The 18085-nt window shown below is 41.4% G+C and overlaps 1 protein-coding gene across 1 annotated transcript in view; it reads left to right on the top strand.

The window, feature by feature from the left end:
• Window positions 1-18085, top strand: part of LOC112260535 (potassium voltage-gated channel subfamily H member 6-like) — a 79542-nt gene that overhangs the window by 18750 nt on the left and 42707 nt on the right. The window contains exons 4-7 of the mRNA XM_042328798.1: window positions 3856-4014; window positions 5325-5546; window positions 5699-5956; window positions 6258-6469. Of these exons, the coding sequence (XP_042184732.1) occupies window positions 3856-4014; window positions 5325-5546; window positions 5699-5956; window positions 6258-6469 (851 nt within the window). The remainder of the gene's footprint in view (window positions 1-3855; window positions 4015-5324; window positions 5547-5698; window positions 5957-6257; window positions 6470-18085) is intronic.

The following is an 18085-nucleotide window of genomic DNA, read 5'->3' on the forward strand; positions in this document are numbered from 1 at the left end:
ATTGGCTGACTCCTAAGGTTATTATTAGGTAGAGTGATGATGACTTACAGGGCGTTGTGAATGGCTATTATGAGTGTACATTAGTCATGTCTAACTTTTCATAGATGTGTGTTCACTTGACACGTAAAGCCAAATTTCGATGGTGGGATTATTTTTAGGCTCTAATATAACTGTATATTTCTGAATGAATGATTGGCACAGTGGTCATTGGTGCTTCATTTTTAGCAGGTCAAAGGTATCCTCGGAATCCAAACTAAATCTAACTGTTTGACTATTGTTGAAGTGAAACAGTGTTTCAGTGGGATTGTGTGGATGGGCCAAAGGTGGATCTGTCTTAAAATCTGTTTTAGAGGAATTCTTGTTTTCCTTTTCTTAGGTATTCAATAGAGAACCTCACACAAAGTAATTGTTGTTTTAGGGGCTTCACATTGATGAGGACTTCTTATTTCCAATAGGGCCCACGTCCTAGTGTCTATCTCTAATTCTCCTCAGTGAGAACAATGATGACTTCCTTCCACAGATAATAAGGTGATTCTCCCCTGAGAGCAGAATCAGTATTTTATTAGCATTAATTGTCCAATTATCCCCAAGGCTCATTAACTCTAATAGATAGGTTACATCCCAAATGGCATCCTATGCCCTAGATACTGCATTACTTTTGACCAGGACCACAGCCAGCTCTATTCTGGCAAATCCTTAAAGTCCTACTCTCATTTTCACCTCATTTAACACTTAACAAAAGGCACAAGTGGCATTTCAATAGGTGGTCCAGGTGCCTCATGACATGGGGGGGGGTTCCTCTTTTGCTCCCTATTGCTCCTCTAGTGTTCCTCAAGCAAGGCCGGAGGCCGATGACATCAGCGGGCACCAACAAACCAACTCCTTGAATGCTATACTCCTTGAAGTTTGCAGTTGTCTAAAAAACATTATTTTTCTCAAAACAAATTTTTTATACCCTTTAGTGTGTGTGTGCTTTACTGTATTTATACTTGGTTTATCACTTTTCAACAGGAAAAGTTCAAATATCACTGGAGGTCTTTAAGTGTCATCTTCATGAACAGTATCCACACCTAGTATCAATCATTAGTACCCAGTCAATGATCCAATCCAGTGTCCACATTTGTGATGAATTTGGTTTTGTGAATATTTAATATATTATTTCTCTTTGCAACTCTGTCTAGAAGGCCAGCATCCCGGAGTCGCTTCTTCACTGCTGAAGTTGAGACTGGTGTTTTGCGGGTACCATTTAATGAAGCTGCCAGTTGAGGACTTGTGAGGTGTCTGTTTCTCAAACTAGACACTCTAATGTACTTGTCCTCTTGCTCAGTTGTGCACCGGGGCCTTCCACTCCTCTTTCTGTTCTGGTTAGTGCCAGTTTGCGCTGTTCTGTGAAGATACACAACGTTGAACGAGATCTTGGTAGTTTCTCACGTTAGAATAACCTTCATTTCGCAGAACAAGAATAGACTGACGAGTTTCATTAGAAAGTCTTTGTTTCTGGCCATTTTGAGCCTGTAATTGAACCCACAAATGCTGATGCTCCAGATACTCAACTAGTCTAAAGAAGGCCAGTTTTATTGCTTCTTTAATCAGACCAACAGTCAGCCGTGCTAACATAATTGCAAAAGGGTCTTCTAATGATCAATTAGCCTTTTAAAATTATGAACTTGGATTAGCTAACCCAACGTGCCATTGGAAAACAGAAGTGATGGTTGCTGATAATGGGCCTCTGTATGCCTATGTAGATATTCCATTAAAAATCAGCTGTTTTCAGCTACAATAGTCACTTACAACATTAACAATGTCTACACTGTATTTCTGATCAATTTAATGTTATTTTAATGGACCAAAATTGTGCTTTTCTTTCAAACATGAGGGAATTTCTAAGTGACCCCAAACTTTTGAACGGTAGTGTATATCAGACGGACTCATTCTCAGCTGCTTATCTGAGTTGGGCACTGCTGGAATGCAAGAGCTGTCTGTCATTGATTTGTCATTGTTCCTCCATCATTTAATGATATGCATTCAGGCAGGCTAGATGAGCAGTATTATTGGCTGAGTCTAACATAGGGTGCGGTCTTTCGGATGGGACGTTAAACGGGTGTCCTGACTCTCTGAGGTCATTAAAAGATCCCATGGCACTTATCGTAAGAGTAGGGGTGTTAAGCCCGGTGTCCTGGCTAAAATCCCAAATCTAGCCCACAAACCATCACGGTCACCTAATAATCCCCAATTTAAAATTGGCTAATTCATCCCCCTCCTCTCCCCTGTAACTATTCCCCAGGTCGTTGCTGCAAATGAGAATGTGTTCTCAGTCAACTTACCTGGTAAAATAGCAGATAAATAAATAACATGTATATCCATCATTGTGTCAGGCATCTCTCATCTCTGGTCTTGGCGAAGTTTTAAACGGTTTGAACAACTCTGCTGTCCACAGCCTGCCTGTGTTATTGCAGACAGAGATGAAATAGTGGAGGAACAGACAGATCAATAGTTCAGCTCTCTCCTCAGGCTAATATGTAAATATTTCATGAAGAGAACGAGAGAGAGAAATCTCCAATGAGTAATTCAGAGTTTGTGATGAGGGAGAGGTAGGGTGGAAAAAAGAAAGAGAAGGGGGGAGACTGACGGGGAGAGAAAAAAACAGATGGAGAGAGAAAAAGAGAGATGGGGAGGGGGGATATAATCATATCATTTATTTTGGTTTATATGGTGCTTGTGGTCTTCATGAGAAGTATGATCCAGTTTCCATATTGCTCCTGATAATTGTCCTTGGCTCTTTGTAAAATACTGATCCCCTGCAGGTACAGAACATTTGACATACATTATTCCAATGTTTATTTAAAAATGTTTTACCAGTAGTCTTAAAAGTGTATTTAGGTCATTTTTTCTACATGGACACTTATAATTCCAACAAATGATTTCAGTAAAGTCCTTTGTAGACCTTCACTCAGTTTTGGATAGAGTCATCATTGCTATTATATCTAGCAATTGAAGTGTTCTCAGGTGTGCTCCACATGTAAAAGGTGACTAAACCAATGTGCATATAAATCTGTATAGATTTAGGATGTGGTGCGTCCCGGAACAAAGTGTTCAGTAGCAGATGGTTTTGCAGTGCAGTAGATGACTGTGTGATTTCAATGAGATGAATTAGGCAGAATAAGGGGCCATGTTAGAGCTCTAATCCGGGAGGGGATGATGATACAGTATATTCCTACTGTCCCTGTCAGGCCTGTCCTATGTGTCCTTCCTGCTAACCTGTTATCTGGCTACCTCCTCCCCATCCCTCCACAGTCAGTCAGTGACCTCTCTCTCTCTCATTCTCCAGAGGGAAGCCGGATTGATTTGGCTCCTGGCATAGCTGTAGCTCTCTGCCAGGTAGATGATGTGGAGGAGTCAGTGCCTATCTCTCTCTGCAAATTTCATCAAAAGCCTGTGTTTATGTTATTATGGAGCCTATTACAATACTATCCTGAATATTGAATGATAACAGCAGATCATTCATTTTTGTTGAATTCAATGTGAAATCAACAAAAGATATAATCATCTCATTGAATTTAGGTTCAAAGTTGTAGGACAAAAATACGAAATGCCCTTAAGTTGATGACTTTTTGCAAATCCAATCAGTTTTCCACGTTGATTCAACGCCATCACATTGATAATTTTTTTATGACGTGGAAACAACATTGATTCAACCAGTTTTTTCCCAGTTGGCCACTCCCTGGCTGATCTCTGCAGCTTTCCTCTGCTGTTGTGTGTCTCTCTCTAGAGGAGAACTTTGGTATGCATTCATGTGCTTTAAAATACAGGTGTTTTCTCACTTTGGTGGTGATGTGTGTGTGTCTCTGTGTTCAGGTATGTGTTTCTCCTGTAAAATTGATGTGGTGCCAGTGAAGAATGAGGATGGCTTGGTGATCATGTTCATCCTCAACTTTGAGCTGCCCACTGATCCGCCTATTCCCAGCTCCCCGACCAGAGAGCTCAACAAGCTGCCCATCCCCTGGCTTCCCCTAGGTAAACAAAGAAGATCCTCTGTGTGGAAAACCTTAAAAAAATCTAGTTATAGTAAGTCAGGAAGAGATTGAGGTGATGAATGGGGTCCAGAGTTTTTAGGGTACAGTATTTTTCTCTTGGGTACAAGAAGATAGAAATACATATCATGCACCTCCAGAGGTACACATATGATCTCACATGGTACTGTTCGGTACCAATTCCGGTATGTGTGGATAATGTACTGTGTAAAATGGTACATTTTTGTACAATCATTGGAGGCGTGGCTTAGTTTGTTTGTGGCGTGGCTTAGTTTGGCTTAGTTTCAGTTAGTTCTTTTTGGCCACCTGTGAATGGAAGTGTTTAAGTGGTCTCTGTTTATGTTAATTAAAAGTTGAGCTTTTTGGCTTTCAGTTCTGAAGTCTTTATAAAGGCTTACATAAGAGATAACAAAGAGGATCTGACCCTTTTTTTCAATTTTCGCCTGAAATGACATACCCAAATCTAACTGTCTGTAGCTCAGGACCTGAAGCAAGGATATGCATATTCATGATACCTTTTTAAGGAAACACTTTGACATTTGTAGAGATGTGAAATTAATGTAGGAGAATTTAACACATTAGATCTGGTAAAAGATAATATAAAGAAAAAAACATGTGTTTATTATTATTTGAAATGCAAGAGAAAGGCCATAATGTATTATTCCAGCCCAAGGACAATTTATATTTTGGCCACTAGATGGCAGCAATGCACGGGCAAAGTTTTTGACTGATCCATTGTATATCTGTTCAAAATGTTGTACACGATTAATACAATGTCAAGTTCATAATTGTGCACTCTCCTCAAACAATAGCATGGTGTTATTTCACTATAATAGCTCCTGTAAATTGGACAGTGCAGTTAGATTAACAAGAATTTAAGCTTTCTGCCTGTTTCAGATATGTCTATGTCCTGGGAATTATTTTGTTACTTACAACCTCATGCTAATCACATTAGCCTACATTAGCTCAACCGTCCCACCGATCCCGATCCCATAGAGGAAGGAAAAATCCACAAAAAAATATATTTAGTTCTTATTTTAAAAAATTAATAAAGGAACAAACTTTTAACCTCAAACTGGGTACAATTATGTACCTATAACTAATGGCACAATGGACACAGGGTACCACTACAGTCACATGCGTTTGTACCCCTTTAAGTACAATTCAGTACCTTTTTTTCTAAGAGTGTAGTAATTAATTATGTCATTGTTTTACTAATGATGTTGGTGCGGTGTGTAACGTAGTCAGAAACCTATCTCCTTTTCCCTCTGACCTTTCCCCTCTGACCTGCAGCACGTCGGCATAGGTTCCGTCTGCCCTCCGCCCTGCTCCGCTCCCTCAGCAACAGTAAACATTCCCTGGAGGATGACACCGAGCTGGGCCACCAGCGGGACTTCTCTGCCCTGGGGCATGAGTCTGTAGCCCTGGACAAGCTGCTGTCCCTGCCAGAGCGCCGGCGGCTGGGGGGCACCGGGGTACTACTCTGGGACGAAGACCAGAGGGCCTTGCTGGGAGGTGAGTAGTCCTGTATGGCTCAGTTGGCAAAAGCATCATGCTAGCAACAACATGCTTGTGGGCTTGATTCTCACTGCGGTCAAATACAAAAATATATGCACTCATTGTAAGTTGCTTTGGATAAAAATGTCTGCTAAATGGCATGTTTATAGGTGACCCTGTCTCTCCCACCGGGGACCCCTCGGATGCCCCTCAAGCCCTGTCCCTGGCCATGGGCTTCTCCCAGTCCTCCCCCAGGCTGCACTGCCTCTGGGTGGACGAGGACTGTGGCTCCAACTGCAGCGTGATGCCCAGCCGCTCCTATGAGAGCCTCTGCAGCCCGCTGCACGCCTCATCTGTGGATGGCATCAAGACTCGCAGGGGACGGTCCAGCTGGCACGGGAAGCTCCAGACGCGGCCCAGCAGCACAGGTAGAGGGCAAGATCGGGACAGGGGATAGGGGTCATGGGCAGGAGACAGAGATACGGATGTGCATGGTGGCAAGGACAGGGACAGGGGCAGGTAGAGGACATGTATGGGACACACGAAGGAGGTTTGGGGCGCGGGTGGCATAACAAAATTTTAGGATCAAAGAACATGTAATTGATTAATGCTTGTCTTACATTTATGTTCCATCTGTTCAATATCTCCTTATACTGTATCTTGTACTCAGCACATTCAACTCTTAAGTCACAGGCAATTAAATATCCATCTATATTTATTCCTTCTCAGGCGGAATGAAGTCCAGTCTGCATAATGTTACATCTGACTCCACGTCTGACCCGAACCTCATCCGCTTCCGGACCTTAAGTCACGTGACCCAGCTCAACCCACTGGACAACAGGCCAGACCCCCTGGTGGCCCTCCCATCTGCAGAGATTGACATCATCGCCCCCTGTAAACTAATGGACCGCACACACGGGGTCACTGAGAAAGTCACTCAGGTTGGTCGCTGCTCTTCTCTTATGGATGGGTTGACACTATTTCATGACAAACTGCAGTATCGAGGGGCTTTCACAGACACCTTGCTCCTTATGTAGTCTGCCATTGCAGTATCTCTCCTGAGGGTGGCAGCACTATCCAGATAGTTTTGCTCTAAATTCAGTCGCTGCTGGTGAACTTGTCACTGTAGAGTACAGAGGTTGACGGAAATGACTGCATGGTTATATTGCAAAACATGGAGTCGGTTGCTTTTGTATTGTGCCTCAATCAGCTTTCTCCTTTGAGAAAACAGTAGCTTATTCAAAGAGGGTGTGGCAGATTTCCAAACTTTTCGGTGAAGGACTCAGGTAGCATACACTTGCAGTGGTGTAAAGTACTTAAGTAAAAATATTTTAAAGTACTACTCAAGTCGTTTTTGGGGAATCTGTAGTTTACTATTTATATATTTGACTACTTTTACTTCACTACATTCCTAAAGAAAATATTGTACTTTTTACTCCATACATTTTCTTTGACACCCAAAAGTACTTGTTACATTTTGAATGCATAGCAGGACAGGAAAATAGTTAAATTCACTCACTTATCAACTGAACTGGTCATCCCTATTGCCTCTGATCTGGCGGACTCACTAAACTCAAATGCTTTGTTTGTAAATGATGTCTGAGTTGGAGTGTGCACCTGGCTTTCCGTAAATTAAAAAAACAAGAAAATGGTGCCATTTGGTTTGCTTAATATAAGGAATTTGAAATGATTTATACTTTTGATACTTAAGTATATTTTAAACCAAATATTTTTTTACTTTTACTCAAGTAGAATTTTACCGGGTTGACTTTTACTTGAGTCATTTTTTATTAAGGTATCTTTACTTTTTTTTATTAAAGTATGACAGTTGGGTATATTTTCTACCACTGTACAATTGTACTTCCTCGCCAAAAGGAGGCTATCGATGAGGGGAGGACCATCAAACATTTGCCTAATAACGAATTGGCACTATCCTCAACCACTCGACCACTTATTGTTTTCTAGGTCACAGAGGAGAAAGGACGGAGGAGAGATGGCGGAGGATAGACTTGTCCAAATGAGAAAAGGCCCTCCGCTCCTCAAAAGCCACTTTTCATCGAGGACGGTCATGTATACCCTACCTGAGTCCTTCGCGGAAGTGTTTTGAAATCTGCCACACCCCCTTTGATTCAGCTTTTGTTTTGTCAGAGGAGAAAGCATGCACACGTTTAAAACAATAAGTAGCATATTGTTTTTATCTATAAAGTGTTGTGCACAACTAACTTAATTTGTTTTAAGCACTTTACACATTTATTTTGAGATCCACACCTACAAACGACATTTGTCTGATACGTGCGAGTGGAGAAGCAGAATCTCATTTCATACAAGCGCATTTTCGTCCATGTTCCCTCTCCTTACAGCTGATTACCCTTGACCGTTTTCAAAAGGAGGCGAGAGAGGACAGAGGATGGAGGAGTTGAGCAAATCTAATTGAGAATAGGCCCTGTGTGTATTGCTTAATATGTCAGAGTGTTACAATGGTTGCCCCATGGATATTAATTCAAGTCACGCTGACCTCTCACTATTATGATCTTTGACCCTCTGTAACTTTCATCATTATTCACGATTAATTCAGGATTATCCATAATTATGGTAGCATCGACATTAATGTAGAAGTGCTTAGAAACATATTCTGTTATTATTTACAATAGAAGTGTCTCCAAAATGACACAATATATTATTTATCATTCTATTGGGCACAAAATAATCTGAAAACACAACCAAAACAAACTGAAATGCATCCAACAAGTTTGTAGAGTCACAAGCTTGATGTAACTATTGAATTCCAGGAATATGGGACCAAATACTAAACTTTTGGCTATTTCAGTTATAAGAATCTTTAGGGGTGTCAATGATTTTCACCCCTACTCTTTTGAGAAAAATCTTCCTTGTTGATCAAAATCTCTTTCTCAGAGCAATTGTTTTAGTATAAAATAATATAATCTTCACCCCAGAAAATTGCGTAGAATATTTCTCAGTATTTGAATTATTTAAATTGTATATACTAAAGTATGTGGACAAGCATACAAATTAGTGGATTTGTCTATATCCAGATAATGTTCCTACCTCATGATGCCATCTATGTTGTGAAGTGCACCAGTCCCTCCTGCAGCAAAACACACCCACAACATGATGCTGCCACCCCCATGCTTCACGGTTGGGATGGTGTTCTTCGGCTTCCAAGCCTCCCCCTTTTTACTCCAAACATAACGATGGTCATTATTGCCAAACAGTTCTATTTGTGTTTCATTAGACCAGAGTAGAGGTCGACCGATTAATCGGAATGGTCGATTAATTAGGGCCGATTTCAAGTTTTCATAACAATTGGAAATATGTATTTTAAAATATTTTTTATACCTTTATTTAATTAGGCAAGTCAGTTAAGAACACATTCTTATTTTCAATGACGGCCTAGGAACGGTGGGTTAACTGCCTTGTTCAGGGGCAAAACGACAGATTTTCACCTTGTCAGCTCGGGGGATCCAGTCTTGCATGTCTTACAGTTAACTTGTCCAACGCAATAACGACCTGCCTCTCTCTCATTGCACTCCACAAGGAGACTGCCTGCTACGTGAATGCAGTAAGCCAAGGTAAGTTGCTAGCTAGCATTAAACTTATCTTATAAAAAACAATCAATCATAATCACTAGTTAACTACACATGGTTGATGATATTACTAGATATTATCTAGCGTGTCCTGCGTTGCATATAATCTGACTGAGCATACAAGCATACAAGTATCTAAGTATCTGACTGAGCGGTGGTAGGCAGAAGCAGGTGGGTAAACATTCATTCAAACAGCACTTTCAGGCATTTTGCCAGCAGCTCTTCGTTGTGCGTCAAGCATTGCGCTGTTTATGACTTCAAGCCTATCAACTCCCGAGTTGAGGCTGGTGTAACCGATGTGAAATGGCTAGCTAGTTAGCGCGCGCTAATAGCGTTTCAAACGTCACTCGCTCTGAGCCTTCTAGTAGTTGTTCCCCTTGCTCTGCATGGGTAACGCTGCTTCGATGGTGGCTGTTGTCGTTGTGTTGCTGGTTCGAGGCCAGGGAGGAGTGAGGAGAGGGACGGAAGCTATACTGTTACACTGGCAATACTAAAGTACCTATAAGAACATCCAAGAGTCAAAGGTTAATGAAATACAAATGGTATAGAGGGAAATAGTCCTATAATAACTACAACCTAAAACTTCTTACCTGGGAATATTGAAGACTCATGTTAAAAGGAACCACCAGCTTTAATATGTTCTCATGTTCTGAGCAAGGAACTGAAACATTAGCTTTCTTACATAGCACATATTGCACTTTTACTTTCTTCTCCAACACTTTGTTTTTGCATTATTTAAACCAAATTGAACATGTTTCATTATATACTTGAGGCAAAATTGATTTTATTTATGTATTATATTAAGTTAAAATAAGTGTTCATTCAGTATTGTTGTAATTGTCATTATTACAAATAAATAAATAAACAAAAAAATTGTCCAATTAATCGGTATCGGCTTTTTTGGCCCTCCAATAATCGGTATCGGCGTTGAAAAATCATAATCGGTCGACCTCTAGACCAGAGGACATCTCTCCAAAAAGTACAATCTTTGTCCCCATGTGCAGTTGCAAACCATAGTCATTTTTTTATGGCGGTTTTGGAGCAGTGGCTTCTTCCTTGCTTAGCGGCCTTTCAGGTTGTGTCGATATAGGACTTGTTTTACTGTGGATATAGATAATTTTGTACCTTTTTCCTTAATTAACTTCACAAGATCCTTTGCTGTTTTTCTGTGATTGAGTTGCACTTTTCGCACCAATGTACGTTCATCTCTAGGAGACAGAACGCGTCTCCTTCCTGAGCGGAATGACGGCTATGTGGTCCCATGGTGTTTATACTTGCATACCATTGTTTGTACAGATGAACGTGATACCTTCAGGCATTTGGAAATTGCTCCCAAGGATGAACCAGACATGTGGAGGTCTACAATTTTGTTTCTGAGGTCTTAGCTGATTTCTTTTGATTTTCCCATGATGTCAAGCAGAGGCACCGAGTTTGAATGTAGGCCTTGAAATACATCCACAGGTACACCTCCAACTGACTCAAAGGATGTCAATTAGCCTATCAGAAGCTTCTAAAGCCATGTCATCATTTTCTGGAATTTTCCAAGCTGTTTAAAGGCACAGTCAACTTAGTGTATGTAAACTTCTGACCCACTGGAATTGTGATACAGTGAATTATAAGTGAAATAATATGTCTGTAAACAATTGTTGGAAAAACTACTGGTGTCATGCACGAAGTAGATGTCCTAACTGACTTGCCAAAACTATAGTTTGTTAACAAGAAATTTGTGAAGAGTGTTTGAAAAACGAGTTTTCATGACTTCAACCTAAGTGTATGTAAACTTCTGACTTCAACTGTAAGCACCTTCTTATTAATGGTTTCTGTTGCTTTTATACATGTCTTACTACTCGAATGTCGTATTAATTTTTACTCAAAAAACTCCCGTGGCTGATTTTTCAAATTGCCATGTTTTGTTTCTAAAAAGTTTGCACAAGAGTGATGGTTTCATTGAGTTGTGAGGTAGTACTTTTGCACATATAACACACTGTGGATGAAGAAAAGCACCACTCCCAATATAAGTGAACCCCAAATCAATGTAGTTCTCATCGTATTTGCGCCTCTTCGATGGTCCAACTTCCCTGTCTGTTGTCAGGTAATTTCCCGGGTAAGGAGGCAGTAGCTCTTCGACTGCATCAAATTCACAAATTTCAGTCTCCATGCTAGCTGGGCTAACAACAAATTTAGAATTACTGATGCTGGTATTGGATGTGCTCATGGAAGCAGAACAACTTCTGTCGCCAACAGGTGCAGTACTGCTAGAAGTAGCAGTACTACCAGTAGAGCTGTTGTGTCTCTTTGGACTTTTTTTAATCATTTATCCATTTTCGAGAAAACGGAATGAGAGGCAGCTACGTTAGGCTACATACTCAGTGGAATTCCCGCGAAAGAGTAACGGTTAATGGGATTGGATGTTCATTATTTGATTAGGCTACCTGTATTTGACATTGTGTTGTTATTTCGTTGAACACTAGATGGTTTAATTTTATTTTTGGCAGTGAAAAGAGAATACTCAGGCAAGGGAAAAAAAAACTCACCCAAATGTATAGCCCCGTTGGAAAATATGGACCGTTTGAAAATGTGAAGAATTTTTAAAAAATCAAAACATTTTTATAAGTCAATCACATTTTTATTTGGCATACCCCAAACGGCATTGCGCGTACCCCAGTTTGGGAATACCTGGCCTAGTAAAAGTCAGACCTAATCCCAATTGAGTTGTGCCAGGATTTGAAATGAGCAGTTCATGCTAGAAAACCCACAAATGTCGCTGAGTTAAAGCAGTTCTGCATGCAAGAGTGGCCCAACATTACTCCATAATGATGATGTGAGAGACTGATCAACAACTACAGGAAGCGTTTGGCTGCAGTCATTGCAGCTAAAGATGGCACAACCAGTTATTGAGTGTAAGGGGGCAATTTTGTTTTTCACACAGGGGAATTGGTTGTTGCGTAACTGTGTTAATTAAATAAATAAAATAAGTATCCATTTTTTTGTTCTTTGCCAACTTAGGTTCCCTTTACCTGAAGACTTGTTATAACATTCAGTGTCAACAATATTCTATCAGCAAATACTGTAAGTATCTTAGCTTGTTCCTTTGGTCTTAAGGTTGTCTCTTGTGACAACCGAGCAGCTGATTTGGTTCTGAGTTCTAATTTGAGTCTGTAGGAAATGTTATAGAACCATATTGTTTTGGCTGGAGCTTGTTATTTTTCACACAGTGTCCTCAGCCCTGGGAGCTGTGTTCTGGGATGTATGAGTAACTGAGGTGTTAGGACACCCGGGACACACAAATACAACCTCCAATCACACAGCGCTCCAATCAAAGTCACTGTGAGTCACCTATCTGTCTGGAGTTCACTGATTGTTCTGCCGACTTCAGTCTGAACTACAGCTTTGCAATGGTTGAAAGAAATTTGAAAGGACTTTGCAAACTAAAATGGAAACCTCCAGGTTTTCAGGGATGTTTAGCAGGGCTTCAGCAGGACAGTAGTTCACGTTTACCTCAAGCTCATGAATCTTTTTTTTTTTTTTACTGTACTAAATAAAAGACACAATAATAGTGTCGACTGGAGTTGAATACACTTAATCTCAACATATAGTAAATCTATTTAAAGGCAGTGAAACACTGCCAGTAAAACTAAGCTGGTGACACTACTGTTGCATAGACACAGAAACACAGGGAATCCCTCTCTATAGCCCCAGAGTCACATTTACTATAACAGCTCCCATTACATCAACAGTGAGCTAGATCTAGCATACCTATGCAGGCCATCTTCAATGAATTGTTATCATCATTCACTAACCCAGCCCTCACCCATCCTCAATGAATCATTAGCATCATATGCTTACCCAGTTCTCCTCTCCCATCCATATTCAGAGTGTGGCTTATTATCCCCTGAGGCAGAACAGAACAGCCTGGCTGGAGTTATAAGTCAGTGAGACAGTCCATGGTCATACAGATTAGTTATACTGTACTGCAGGAGGGCCTAGGTAGTCAAATGAATCTGTGTGCTGGGAGCTTGTTTACTACAGCAAACTTTAATTAGGTCTGAGACATATGCATGCAAAGAATGTATTTACACCCTGTACAGTGCACTGCAATGCTCTGGTGTGTTACTGTGGATGGATAGATTTACTGTACATGGCACAGAAATGTGAGGTGATTGGAATTCATTGTTGGCTAAGAGACACTATAACTCTGCAAATATTTGTTTTACTTGATGAAAACTCAAGGCAATGGTCAAATGATCAATATATACAGTTGAAGTTGGAAGTGTACATACACTTAGGTTGGAGTCATTAAAACTCGTTTTTCAACCACTTCACAAATTTCTTGTTAACAAACTATAGTTTTGACAATTCGTTTAGGACATCTACTTTGTGCACGACACAAGTAGTTTCCCAACAATTGTTTACAGACAGATTATTTCACTTATAATTCACTGTATCACAATTCCAGTGGGTCTGAAGTTTACATACACTAAGTTGACTGTGCCTTTAAATAGCTTGGAAAATTCCAGAAAATGATGTCATGGCTTTAGAAGCTTCTGATAGGCTAATTGACATTATTTGAGTCAATTGGAGGTGTACCTGTGGATGTATTTCAAGGCCTACCTTCAAACTCAGTGCGTCTTTGCTTGACATCATGGGAAAATCAAAAGAAATCAGAAAAAATTGTAGAACTCCACAAGTCTGGTTCATCCTTGGGAGCAATTCCAAATACCTGAAGGTACCATGTTCATCTGTACAAACAATAGTATGCAAGTATAAACACCATGGGACCACGGAGCCGTCATATCGCTCAGGAAGGAGACGCGTCCTAGAAATTAACATATTTTGGTGCGAAATGTGCAAATCAATCCGAGAATAACAGCAACGGACCTTGTGAAGATGCTGGAGGAAACAGCTACAAAAGTATCTATATCCACAGTAAAAGCAAGTCCTATATCAACATAACCTGAAAGGTCGCTCAGCAAGGAAGAAGCCACTGCTCCAAAACCGCCATAAAAAAGCCAGACTACGGTTTGCAACTGCACATGGGGACAAAGATCGTACTTTTTGGAGAAATGTCCTCTGGTCTGATGAAACAAAAATAGAACTGTTTGGCCATAATGACCATCGTTATGTTTGGAGGAAAAAGGGGAGGCTTGCAAGCCGAAGAACACCATCCCAACCGTGAAGCATGGGGGTGGCAGCATCATGTTGTGGGGGTGCTTTGCTGCAGGAGGGACTGGTGCACTTCACAAAATAGATGGCATCATGAGGAGGGAAATTATGTGGATATATTGAAGCAACATCTCAAGACATCAGTCAGGAAGTTAAAGCTTGGTCGCAAATGGGTCAAATCAAATCAAATCAAATTTTATTTGTCACATACACATGGTTAGCAGATGTTAATGCGAGTGTAGCGAAATGCTTGTGCTTCTAGTTCCGACAATGCAGTAATAACGAGCAAGTAATCTAACTAACAATTCCAAAAAAACTACTGTCATACACAGTGTAAGGGGATAAAGAATATGTACATAAGGATATATGAATGAGTGATGGTACAGAGCAGCATAGGCAAGATACAGTAGATGATATCGAGTACAGTATATACATATGAGATAAGTATGTAAACCAAGTGGCATAGTTAAAGTGGCTAGTGATACATGTATTACATAAGGATGCAGTCGATGATATAGAGTACAGTATCAACGTATGCATATGAGATGAACAATGTAGGGTAAGTAACATTATATAAGGTAGCATTGTTTAAAGTGGCTAGTGATATATTTACATCATTTCCCATCAATTCCCATGATTAAAGTGGCTGGAGTAGAGTCAGTGTCATTGACAGTGTGTTGGCAGTAGCCACTCAATGTTAGTGGTGGCTGTTTAACAGTCTGATGGCCTTGAGATAGAAGCTGTTTTTCAGTCTCTCGGTCCCAGCTTTGATGCACCTGTACTGACCTCGCCTTCTGGATGGCAGCGGGGTGAACAGGCAGTGGCTCGGGTGGTTGATGTCCTTGATGATCTTTATGGCCTTCCTGTAGCATCGGGTGGTGTAGGTGTCCTGGAGGGCAGGTAGTTTGCCCCCGGTGATGCGTTGTGCAGACCTCACTACCCTCTGGAGAGCCTTACGGTTGAGGGTGGTGCAGTTGCCATACCAGGCGGTGATACAGCCCGCCAGGATGCTCTCGATTGTGCATCTGTAGAAGTTTGTGAGTGCTTTTGGTGACAAGCCGAATTTCTTCAGCCTCCTGAGGTTGAAGAGGCGCTGCTGCGCCTTCCTCACGATGCTGTCTGTGTGAGTGGACCAATTCAGTTTGTCTGTGATGTGTATGCCGAGGAACTTAAAACTTGCTACCCTCTCCACTACTGTTCCATCGATGTGGATGGGGGTGTTCCCTCTGCTGTTTCCTGAAGTCCACAATCATCTCCTTAGTTTTGTTGACGTTGAGTGTGAGGTTATTTTCCTGACACCACACTCCGAGGGCCCTCACCTCCTCCCTGTAGGCCGTCTCGTCGTTGTTGGTAATCAAGCCTACCACTGTTGTGTCGTCCGCAAACTTGATGATTGAGTTGGAGGCGTGCATGGCCACGCAGTCGTGGGTGAACAGGGAGTACAGGAGAGGGCTCAGAACGCACCCTTGTGGGGCCCCAGTGTTGAGGATCAGCGGGGAGGAGATGTTGTTGCCTACCCTCACCACCTGGGGCGGCCCGTCAGGAAGTCCAGTACCCAGTTGCACAGGGCGGGGTCGAGACCCAGGGTCTCGAGCTTGATGACGAGCTTGGAGGGTACTATGGTGTTGAATGCCGAGCTGTAGTCGATGAACAGCATTCTCACATAGGTATTCCTCTTGTCCAGATGGGTTAGGGCAGTGTGCAGTGTGGTTGAGATTGCATCGTCTGTGGACCTATTTGGGCGGTAAGCAAATTGGAGTGGGTCAAGGGTGTCAGGTAGGGTGGAGGTGATATGGTCCTTGACTAGTCTCTCAAAGCACTTCATGATGACGGATGTGAGTGCTACGGGTCTTCCAAATGGACAATGACTCCAAGCATGCTTCCAAAGTTGTGGAAAAATGGCTTAAGGACAACAAAGTCAAGGTATTGGAGTGGCCATCACAAAGCCCTGACCTCAATCGTATATACAATTTGTGGGCAGAACTGAAAAAGGGTGTGCGAGCAAGGAGGCTAACAAACCTGACTCAGTTACACCAGCTCTGTCAGGAGGAATGGGTCAGAATTCACCCAACTTATTGTGGAAGCTTGTTGAAGGCTACTCGGAAAGTTTGACCCAAGTTAAACAATTTAAAGGCACTTCTACCAAATACTAATTGAGTGTATGTAAACTTCAGACTCACTGGGAATGTGATGAAAGAAATAAAAGCTGAAATAAATAATTCTCTCTACTATTATTCTGACATGTCACATTCTTAAAATAAAGTGGTGATCGTAACTGACCTAAGACAGAATTTTTATTAGTATTAAATGTCAGGAATTGTGAAAAACGGAGTTTAAATGTACAGTGCCTTGCGAAAGTATTCGGCCCCCTTGAACTTTGCGACCTTTTGCCACATTTCAGGCTTCAAACATAAAGATATAAAACTGTATTTTTTTGTTAAGAATCAACAACAAGTGGGACACAATCATGAAGTGGAACGACATTTATTGGATGTTTCAAACTTTTTTAACAAATCAAAAACTGAAAAATTGGGCGTGCAAAATTATTCAGCCCCTTTACTTTCAGTGCAGCAAACTCTCTCCAGAAGTTCAGTGAGGATCTCTGAATGATCCAATGTTGACCTAAATGACTAATGATGATAAATACAATCCACCTGTGTGTAATCAAGTCTCCGTATAAATGCACCTGCACTGTGATAGTCTCAGAGGTCCGTTAAAAGCGCAGAGAGCATCATGAAGAACAAGGAACACACCAGGCAGGTCCGAGATACTGTTGTGAAGAAGTTTAAAGCCGGATTTGGATACAAAAAGATTTCTCAAGCTTTAAACATCCCAAGGAGCACTGTGCAAGCGATAATATTGAAATGGAAGGAGTATCAGACCACTGCAAATCTACCAAGACCTGGCCGTCCCTCTAAACTTTCAGCTCATACAAGGAGAAGACTGATCAGAGATGCAGCCAAGAGGCCCATGATCACTCTGGATGAACTGCAGAGATCTACAGCTGAGGTGGGAGACTCTGTCCATAGGACAACAATCAGTCGTATATTGCACAAATCTGGCCTTTATGGAAGAGTGGCAAGAAGAAAGCCATTTCTTAAAGATATCCATAAAAAGTGTCGTTTAAAGTTTGCCACAAGCCACCTGGGAGACACACCAAACATGTGGAAGAAGGTGCTCTGGTCAGATGAAACCAAAATTGAACTTTTTGGCAACAATGCAAAACGTTATGTTTGGCGTAAAAGCAACACCCTGAACACACCATCCCCACTGTCAAACATGGTGGTGGCAGCATCATGGTTTGGGCCTGCTTTTCTTCAGCAGGGACAGGGAAGATGGTTAAAATTGATGGGAAGATGGATGGAGCCAAATACAGGACCATTCTGGAAGAAAACCTGATGGAGTCTGCAAAAGACCTGAGACTGGGACGGAGATTTGTCTTCCAACAAGACAATGATCCAAAACATAAAGCAAAATCTACAATGGAATGGTTCAAAAATAAACATATCCAAGTGTTAGAATGGCCAAGTCAAAGTCCAGACCTGAATCCAATCGAGAATCTGTGGAAAGAACTGAAAACTGCTGTTCTCAAATGCTCCCCATCCAACCTCACTGAGCTCGAGCTGTTCTGCAAGGAGGAATGGGAAAAAATTTCAGTCTCTCGATGTGCAAAACTGATAGAGACATACCCCAAGCGACTTACAGCTGTAATCGCAGCAAAAGGTGGCGCTACAAAGTATTAACTTAAGGGGGCTGAATAATTCTGCACGCACAATTTTTCAGTTTTTG

This window comes from Oncorhynchus tshawytscha, linkage group LG10 (assembly GCF_018296145.1).
Source record: "Oncorhynchus tshawytscha isolate Ot180627B linkage group LG10, Otsh_v2.0, whole genome shotgun sequence".
Lineage (NCBI taxonomy): Eukaryota > Metazoa > Chordata > Actinopteri > Salmoniformes > Salmonidae > Oncorhynchus > Oncorhynchus tshawytscha.